This window comes from Notothenia coriiceps, unplaced genomic scaffold (assembly GCF_000735185.1).
Source record: "Notothenia coriiceps isolate Sejong01 unplaced genomic scaffold, NC01 NC01_scaffold00031603, whole genome shotgun sequence".
NCBI classification, from domain to species: Eukaryota; Metazoa; Chordata; class Actinopteri; order Perciformes; family Nototheniidae; genus Notothenia; species Notothenia coriiceps.
This window is the reverse complement of record NW_011364304.1, coordinates 101320-111589: the sequence shown is the minus strand read 5'-3', so window position 1 is coordinate 111589 and position 10270 is coordinate 101320. Positions and strand designations below refer to the sequence as shown.

At 43.7% G+C, this 10270-nt stretch overlaps 1 protein-coding gene across 1 annotated transcript in view; it reads left to right on the top strand.

Annotated features, from left to right (window-relative positions):
• The window catches only part of LOC104960178 (CREB-binding protein), an 18874-nt gene extending 9732 nt beyond the window's left edge, over positions 1-9142 (top strand). Inside the window, exons 11-24 of the mRNA XM_010788153.1 lie at positions 1345-1433; positions 2391-2471; positions 2615-2671; positions 2789-2866; positions 3047-3114; positions 3229-3391; positions 3925-4071; positions 4176-4289; positions 4377-4542; positions 5801-5968; positions 6209-6370; positions 6747-7028; positions 7135-7350; positions 8714-9142. Coding sequence (XP_010786455.1) covers positions 1345-1433; positions 2391-2471; positions 2615-2671; positions 2789-2866; positions 3047-3114; positions 3229-3391; positions 3925-4071; positions 4176-4289; positions 4377-4542; positions 5801-5968; positions 6209-6370; positions 6747-7028; positions 7135-7350; positions 8714-9142 — 2220 coding nt within the window. The remainder of the gene's footprint in view (positions 1-1344; positions 1434-2390; positions 2472-2614; positions 2672-2788; positions 2867-3046; positions 3115-3228; positions 3392-3924; positions 4072-4175; positions 4290-4376; positions 4543-5800; positions 5969-6208; positions 6371-6746; positions 7029-7134; positions 7351-8713) is intronic.
• The last annotated feature ends 1128 nt before the right edge of the window (positions 9143-10270 follow it).

Here is a 10270-nt window from a genome sequence, read left to right as displayed (position 1 = left end):
TCTGTGTAAAGAGATTCAGACATTTTCAGGAAGAAAGATTTGCTCTCTTTTTGTCCTGATCCATTTATATAAAAACCTGTCTGAAAATGAGCTGATCAGATTTTGGCCACTTTATGATGTCATAATGATTTTTTTGGCTTGTGTAACCATTAGCCAATCACCAACCAAGGTAACCCCCCCCCCCCCCCACACGCACCTTATCACCTGAATTTCCTCCTAGAGCACCATTGTGTTCTTTTGAACCAAATATCTCTCAGAGGGCTGAAACAGAGAGGATTATGGGATGCTTCAATTTATGATCTGTTTTGTATTTCGAGCCAAACACTTCAGAGACATGTTTGTATATATCTGAGAACTATAATATATTGATTATAAACTGTATAATAGGGGACCTTTTAAGTTTGACATTTGTACTGGCTACACCTTCTTCGCATGAAGGGCATTTGTGACTCACACGTTTTCTCCGAAATGCAATTAAGCCTTTTGTGTAATATGATTTAATTACAGTCTACAGCAATTTAAGGGATACAGATACAAAGAAACTGCCAGCTCGTACTGCCAATGAGTAATAATCTGTAGATTGGTAACGGAGCCCCGCGTCCCCCTCAAATTCAAGGTGTTTAATGATAAAAAAATATATTATTATGATTTAATTACATTTTTTGGAGCGAAATTGCAACTAATCTATATCTACTGTCACTTTTCAAATTGAACATGTGCTCTTTTATTAAATAAACTAAACGCTTTCATTTTAAGTTGTTATTTTAGTGTTTTTGACCCTAAGAAACACTGATGCACTAATCAATAACAATAATCCACAGCTCCTCTCTCTGCTCCAGAGGATTTAAAAAAATATATCCCAATGCCCCCCCGCTTAGGCAGCACCCCCCCCAAAGCAGTAAACCTAGGAGAAACACTGGGTAGTAAATAATAATAATTAAAAAAATTACACTTAATGACCCATTTCTGTGTAAACACACTGAATAAAAAAATATAAATAGAAGCCTGACCTGATTTTAGAGCGGATCTCTGTGGTGTACACACGCTACCCACACACTGCTCTCACACCTTTCATTGATTATAGTGTGTGGCAGAATCTGCACCAAATGAAAACATTATAAATCTGAATACCTTAATGATGTCATTCTTCATATAGCCTTTCTATTTCTTATTTCAATCAATTGCAAAAGTTAATATTTGACCAGATCTTTGGGCATTTGTTCCTGAATGTTTCAGGACACACCTGGACCACCATTTAACTTCTCGGTTGTCTTCACCTGTATGTGGATGTTGACTTGAGCCAATGCCATGGATGCTAATGTGACTCTCTTCACTTTTCCACAGTATGAGTTCTCACCCCAGACGTTGTGTTGCTATGGCAAACAGTTGTGTACCATTTCCAGGGACGGCACCTACTACAGCTACCAGAACAGGTAAATGATATAGCGACTTTGCTGAGAGGTAGAGAGGTGAAGGGTGGTTTATAAAGAGAAAAAGGGCGGCTATATCCTCAAAGACTAAATATGGCCCAAGACAACACAAACAGCCATACAAGTCAACAAAGTTTTTATGATGTTATTCACATGACCTTTCCTTTTATAGGGGTGTCACCTCACTTAGAGTTGTATATTGTGGCCGAGCAGAATGGGCATTATCTAGCCCCACATTGTCCGTATGTCTGTTTTGTCAAAGAACCAGCACCAAAGCTCCCCCTGCTGGGCAGAAACTGCATCTGCACCTCCATCACTCCAATGCAACACCATTCGGTTGTTGCAAGTACTCGCTACCAAATGGTGTTACTTTGAACAACTTAAGATTAAAAACATTTGAAAATATATATATTGTTAATGTTTATATTTTCAAAGAAGTGTACTTAGCAAGGTTTTATAATTTGACCAGATTTTGATCTAAATTCTTAAGAAAGAAATACCTGTGATAATATAAACCGTCCCTACAAAAGTTATCTGGCTTATTTGTTTTTGAGTATCACTCACACTGTTTCCCACTGCATGACCATATCTTTCTTTATCTGCTAATAATGCATGTTGCTTTAGTTATACATGAATGTAGTGGAGAGCTTCTTTAAATGTATATTTCAGCATGCATTTAGATGGTATAGCACTCTCTGTTAATTAGTTTTTGACATAAAAATGTTTCTGTCAAATTACTGTTCCAGTTTGAAGGAAAGTGGCAGGCTCATGACCATGTCACTAACGTGTGTGTGTGTGTGTCTGTGTGTGTGTGTGTGTGTGTGTGTGTGTGTGCGTCCGCTGCCCATGCTCTGTCCTCGGTTGTTTCCATGTTCTCCGTTAACTTTAACGCCGGTTTGCCTGTTCTGCTACTGTGTGTGCTGTGTGCAGTTCACCCAAATATGGCCTTATTTCCGACAGGTATCACTTCTGCGAGAAGTGCTTCAACGAGATCCAGGGAAACAGCGTGACCCTGGGGGACGACCCCTCACAGCAACAGACGTAAGTTACCAGGCCGGGTGGCCAGACTCCACCCGATGATCCTATGCCGAGATTATCCGGCTGGTTTCTCTCTACTTTTAAAGAGGGGTTTTAATCACAAGGGCACAATTAACATGGTTGTTTTTTTTTTATCTCTTGTGCAGCATGATATCAAAAGAGCAGTTTGAAAAGAAGAAAAATGACATGTTGGACCCTGAACCGTGAGTACTGTCTGCACAGTTACTACAGTTTGACTCTCATTAATGTTGTGGCAGTGATATTTCTTTATTACGTTACGCAAGGAAAGCACAGAAACATCACATTTTTGTCCTCATCAGGTTTGTTGAATGTAAAGACTGTGGGCGAAAGATGCATCAGATCTGTGTGCTGCACTACGATGTCATTTGGCCATCAGGGTAAGTCTCGCTACGGCTGTATGACTATCCAACCATTTAAGTATATAAAGTCTACGTTTAACTTTAATAGAATTCTTAACTGGCAGAGTACCAAACCCTTACTTCTTCTTACTTGAATTGTGTAATTGCCTGCGTTACCTTAAGTTGACTCTAACTCCAGTTTGATGTTTCGTCTTCTAGCTTTATCTGTGACAACTGTCTGAAGAAGTCGGGCAAAACAAGAAAGGAGAACAAATTTTCTGCCAGAAGTGAGTTTCATTGTACATTGTCCAGTTAAACAGCAGTAACATTGAATTCATATAGTTCTTCTTTGTTTCAAGTTGTCATGATATTAAAGGCGTTTTGTTGTTGTCTTTGCGCGGGTCTCTGTAAAGGACTGCAGACGACCCGGTTGGGGACGTACATTGAGGACAGAGTGAATAAGTACTTGAAAAGGCAGAACCACCCAGAGGCTGGTGAGGTGTTTGTGCGAGTCGTGGCCAGCTCTGACAAAAATGTGGAGATCAAGCCTGGCATGAAGTCTAGGTAAGTTACTCAACTACTGATAAAGTCTTGACTCTCTATTGGTTCAGTGTAGAAAACATGGTCGTTTTTATTTTATTGTTTGAGAAGCAAACCAGGATAGAAGTGGAGGGTTTTTAAAAACCTTTTTAAGAATTGATAATTGATGTATTATGTTATTGATAAATGTAAAATCTTCTAAATCCCGTAAAGTGAATAAAGATGATTAAACTCACCTAGTGACAAATAATTAAATAAATAAGTAGTGAGTAGAGCTTTCCACATCACACCTTCTGTTAAAGCCATCTTCCTTAAAGCATTGATTTTGGGAATTTCTTCGAGAGAGACTGTTGCCTAGCATTTGTTCTTTTAATGAATTTCAAATACAAACCACATGTCTATCGCTCTTATCTTATACATATTTATATCCAATAAAACAAACAAACAAACATGCATGACAGACCGGACCATGGAGATGATCTTTTCTCCTGTCATCTTTAAAATGTTAAAGTTAAGTTCTAAAAACTGTAACTTACTTGCCGCCTCTATTTCCCCAGGTTTGTGGACTCGGGCGAGATGGTGGAGACCTTCCCTTACAGAACCAAAGCACTTTTTGCATTCGAGGAAATAGACGGCGTGGACGTTTGTTTCTTCGGCATGCACGTCCAGGAGTACGGCTCGGAGTGCCCCTTTCCAAATACTAGGTATAACTAGAGAAACAAGTGGATTTATGCAGTTTTTTCTCAGTTGTTTTGGGGCATTTTGTGTGTATTTCCTCTTTGATTAATCCTTTATATTTGATTTTCAGACGGGTTTACATATCATACCTCGACAGTATTCACTTCTTCAGACCACGTGCACTAAGGACTGCAGTGTACCATGAGATATTAATAGGCTACCTGGAGTATGTGAAGAAACTGGGGTTCGTTGAACATAGTTTTCACAAAATCTCAGATAATACTTTAGGTATCATTCCTGCAATTGGCTAAACAACTCTTGTTGCCCTCAGGTATGTGATGGGTCACATCTGGGCCTGCCCCCCCAGTGAAGGAGATGACTACATCTTTCACTGCCACCCCTTCGACCAGAAGATCCCCAAACCCAAGAGGCTGCAAGAGTGGTACAGGAAGATGCTGGACAAGGCTTTCGCTGAGAGGATCCTGCACGACTACAAGGTCAGAAAATGAGCAAAAGTGCAATATTCAGTCTCAAGATTCTCATAATTAGAGTTTAAATGTTGCCACCATTTTCAACTGTACAGTGAGTAAGTCTGGGTGTCTGTTGTGATTAGCCGTCAGTCACATACAATACCATATTACCGTATCAATAAAAAAAAATAAAAAAATGTATGAAGTAAAGAGTCTACTCTAAAGTAGGCTGAAGTACGAGAAGATAATTTAGTATATTTGTTTACTGTTCAAAAAACTATATTGTATCCAGTTTCTTTTATGGAGACATGGTGGTTCACAGCTACTCGTGTATGAATGATAGTTTAGATTTAACCAGATGATCTAATTTAATAATCCGTTTGATCGTATTTTCTTTTTACAGATAACAGCCTTCCACACCAAGAACAATAACTATATAATTATTAACTATTTAACTAGTTAGTAAATAATTAACTAATAATACAACGTTGGCATCCCCACTGATGGACCATAATGTTTAGTTAACAGTGCTGCTAAGCATGTGCTGCAGATGGATTTGATTGGCCGTCAGCTCTATGAAAGTATGCCACTGTCATTGGTGTGGTGTGTTTATCATCATCCACTTGTGTGATCGATCATTTCAAATAACATATCTATAGTTATTGGCATTTTTATCGGTTGAAATGAAGACAACCCTCTATACTAAAAAAGCATAATGGGATGAATTAGTCAATTAAAGTAGTTAAGTCCCTGCTGACGAGACCAATAGTAGTTATCAGCATGTCACTGTGTCCAGAAGTGTGCAGTATAGAGGGGCTCCCCCTTGTGGTTGGTATTGATTATTTCCAAATAAATAATTGAAGGATTTTTGTACAGTATGCTCCATAGAGTGCCACAAGTGACGAGTCCTAAAACCCGGAAGTAAGTTAGCATTTTACCACTTCCGGTTCCTTCGACAAAAATCATAAATCTAATCGATAGATTTATAATTAGAAAATTATAAAAGTAGGGTAGACATGTGGATATTATCCGGCTGAACAAAACGTAATCTGTCTATTTTCCAAAATCCTATGGAAAATTGCATTGGTTTTTGTCGAAGGAACCGGAAGGAGTTTACTTCCGGGTTTTAGGACGCGTCACTGTGGCACTCTATTAGGACTGATGTTTTTTTAACAATTTGCCAGGAAGAAGCTTTTGAAAGTTTTATATTTGAGCTGGTGTTGATTGCAGGTAACTTGTCTTTTAGAGCTGTGTTGTGATGGACGTATTTTGTTTCTGTGTTCAGGACATATTCAAACAGGCAACTGAAGACCGAATCACCACTGCCAACGAGCTGCCGTACTTTGAGGGTGACTTTTGGCCTAATGTACTGGAGGAGAGCATCAAGGAGCTGGAGCAGGAGGAGGAAGAGAGGAAGAAGGAGGAGAACACGGCCTGCACTGAGACCACAGAGGTGAGTTAGACGGATAGCACGATCGAATGGGTTTAAAAAAAAAAAGAACGCTCTTATTCCGAAATCAACAGCCCCGTGCTTCGTACTCTTTTTCACCCCAGATGTTATCATCCTCAAGTCGTCATTATATGAAAGCTTTCAGCAGTCATTCGGGCATTGTATAACCACTCATCTTAATTGCATAACCTCATCTTGTCTTTTTTGCAATCGCTCTTAACGTTCATGTCTATCTATTTCAAGGGAGCCCCAGCTGACACCAAGAATGCCAAAAAGAAGAACAGTAAGAAAACCAACAAAAACAAGAGCAGCGTCAGCCGAGCCAATAAGAAAAAGCCTGGGATGCCGAATGTAGCCAATGACCTGTCTCAGAAACTCTACGCCTCGATGGAGAAACATAAGGAGGTAAAAAACCCTAAAGTGCTTTTAAATATTTAGGTAAATACCATTAAAGTAAAATTGACACCTTTAAACCAAGCAGTTGACCAAATAATTGCAAAGAACATGTTATTTTGTCCTAACTGTACATCTTATTGGTACTCTGCTCGTATGTACATACAACAGGACCCATTGGCTTTAGAGAGTAGTGCAGATACTTTCTATTAACATCTTTTTAAAGGTTTCCTGATTTTCTTTAAATTCTATAAACGGTGCGTGTTGTGTATCACACCCACAATTTTAACTCTTGCCGACTTATTGATTTCAGAGTTCTTATTTGTAACAGTACATTTTAACCGTCCTAACAACTTACCTTTACATTTCTCCTCCCTTCTACTACCAGGTGTTTTTTGTTATCCACCTCCATGCCGGCCCGGTCGTTAACACCCTGCCTCCCATCATGGACCCCGATCCTCTGTTGACCTGTGACCTGATGGATGGCCGCGATGCCTTTCTGACTTTAGCCAGGGACAAGCACTGGGAGTTCAGCTCACTGAGGAGGTGCAAATGGAGCACAATGTGTATGTTGGTAGAACTACACAACCAGGGCCAGGACCGCTTTGTATACACCTGCAATGAGTGCAAGCACCATGTAGAGACTCGCTGGCACTGCACCGTCTGTGAGGTAGGGAACAACAGCAAAAAACGGATAGTTTTGATCATCTATATCAGTTTTGAATGAAATGTAAATCTTAACATAACATTGATGTGTTCTCCTTACCTTCCATCAGGACTACGACCTATGCATCAACTGCTACAACATCAAGGGCCACGAGCACCAGATGGTGAAGTGGGGTCTTGGTCTGGACGATGACAGCAACGGTCCGGGTGGAGAGGCCTCCAAGAGCCCCCAGGAGAGCCGACGCCTCAGCATCCAGCGCTGCATCCAGTCCCTGGTCCACGCCTGCCAGTGCCGCAACGCCAACTGCTCACTCCATTTTTACTTTGTTTACTTTTGTTGTTGTCTGTAGCGTTAATAACGTACCGACCCAGACTTGGTTTTTTAATATAAGAACAGCAGAAGAAAATTTAGGAGAGACCACAACCCTTCTTTTTCGGTCAGGGAACCGAAATTCCTTTCAAGTGTTCCAGACCAGTCCGCGAGCGCGATACTGAGTAATACAACATTAAAGAAAATCGCAAAACATGTAGTCGTCTCATGTTTTTCAGGAGGCCGACCTTTTGTGCTTGTCCGGAAAGAAGCACAGGTTTTTACGATGTTAGGAAGTTGTTAAAAAGGTCGCACAGAGACAGCCCAGGGCGTGTGGTATGGGTACAGTATGAGTTGGGAGGAGACGAAACCGCACAAATCACACCCTCCGTACCGTTGAGACGGAAGTCCCACATGGGTACACAGGGACCGCAGGTACCTGGGCTGTAGCCGGAGGTTCCGACCCCACCGCCTCGGACCTCACCATCCCGCCGGCAACGACTCCACAAACCAAAGAACAACCAAAACAAAAAAAAAAAAAAAAAAAAAAAAAAACAAAAAAAACAAAAAAACAAAATAAGGACGAAAACAAAACACCAAACAAAAACAAAAAAAAAAAAAAAAAATAAAATATAAAAAAAAAAAACTAACCCTGACACATATAACAGACACCACCCGACAGACGTCTTCCGCCATGACCAACACGACTAACCGTGACGAACCCGACTAACCCCATAAATGACTAGAAACACAAAGGATCCACAAACAAACGAGTAAAAAAACAAAGAAACAGGTCCATATAAAACACACTCGAGAGAGAAAAGAAACCGAGAGAAACGAAACCCTCAGATAACAAAACAAAAACTAAACACATAAAAAAGAGAAGACTCAAAAAAAAAACAGAAGAACAACAAAAAAAAAAAAAAAAAACACCTCTAAAAGGAGTAAAGACAAAAAGAACGAAAATCGTAGACGACAGACGACGACGGCAGAAACTTCGTTCAACGCGACGAACCTAAAACGAATCCTAACAAGACAGACTAAAAAAAACCAAACGAGGAGAGAAGATACGAGAAGATATTATAATAAAATAAAAATGGCCGGGACTGGGTAACTATGCACCCTCCCTCGACAGGGGTACCGGGGCGCGGAGGAACGTATCGGTAAACGACGACGTATGCCTCAACCTCATCCACGACCGTGGGCCGCGGACGGACCCCCTTGGACTGACGACCGGGACTCGTACGGAGGGACGAACGGGGCGGAACGACGACGCGGAACGACGACGCGGACGACGGACGAACGTAGACGGACGTTGCCTCGTCGACGACAGACGCATGTAAACCCCTAACGGCAAAACCGTCGGTAGTAAGTAGTAGACCGGAACCTCCACGGGTACCCAACGGGGGTATGGGACCCCGGGACGGACGGGCCTCCTCGACGACGACCCGACGAGCTCCACGGTAGTGACCGGAGACGGTGGACCAAACGGTACCGACGGTACGGACGTAAGGACGGACGCCCTGGGGTCGTACGGACTAAGACGCGACGACGACGACGGTGGACGACGACGACGTGGACGACGACGGGACGACGACGTGTGGAGCGACGACGACGACGGACGTGGACCGACGACCTACGGACGGCCGACGCACCGGAACGCAATGAAGCGACAGGAGTACAAATTATTCCGGTCGGGTTACTACCCCAACCTGAACTCCTACAATCCTGGGACGGACGAACGACGACGGCCCCGACCCCTGCTAAATTCCCACGGCGTCATAAGAACGTCCCGTGAGCATCGTTAACAAAGGTCCATAGGGTGCACCGTATGGATCGACGACAACCACAGTACGGGAACGACACCCCGGGGACCCCATCAGTACTGGGGTCCGTAAACCTTCTGGGAACAACACCCCGTAAGTACCGCAGAGACGTACTCGACCCGGACGACCGTACCCCCGAGGGCTCGGACGACTCACCACGGTACCGCTGGAACAACTCCTCCCTGGACGCCGACTCGTGGACGACTAAGAACGTACCCTAAGACGGTAAGGGGCCTGGGGTGACCGGGACGACGTATCGGACGTAGTGACCCCCCGGGCTCCGGGTGACGGTAGTAGACGTAGTACTGGGACGCAATCCCGGGGTAGTAAGCCACCCTCCACTAAGTACCCATAGGGTAGTACCGTATTAAGACGACGACGAACGGACGACGACAACGGAGGACGAACGAAACCGACGGTAGAGTAGACAGAAAGACCGGATGGAAGCCTCCCGACGTTCCTCGCCGACAACGAACGACGACGACGACGAACGACGACACAAGCGACGGACGACGACGACGACGACGACGAAAACAACAACACAACAACAACAAACAACACCAACCACCCACTCACCGACTCCGACGACCGACCACCCCGACAATACGTCTCCACTGACGACGACTACTTCTCCTCGACTCCGGGACCAAAGGGGACACCCGGGGCCACACACAACCCCCGAACCGACGGACGGCCGGTAACAACCCTTCGGAACCTGCTACAACCGTCCTAACCACCGACGACAACGACCGACACACCCGTACCCGACCCCGCAGACCGCCACAATCCGACGACGTAGTCTGCAACCCACCACAGCCCCCCGGTCGACTCCGTATCCACCTCTACGTAACCGTATGGGGAAGGTCGGTACCACCGGGTAAGCTGCCGCGTAGTAACTCGGACCGACCTCGGCCACGACGGTCGACGACGGACTGCCTCAACACACGGACTACTAATTCTGTCTTCCCTGTCCTGTGAACAAGAAGGACTGTCACGAACGCACTATTGTTGGTATTTCGTCTACTCGACAAAAACGGTGTGTCCCCGTCGGTGGCAACCAGAACGCGACGTCGGAACACAACAACTTGGTGGCAGAAAGTAGAAGACCGT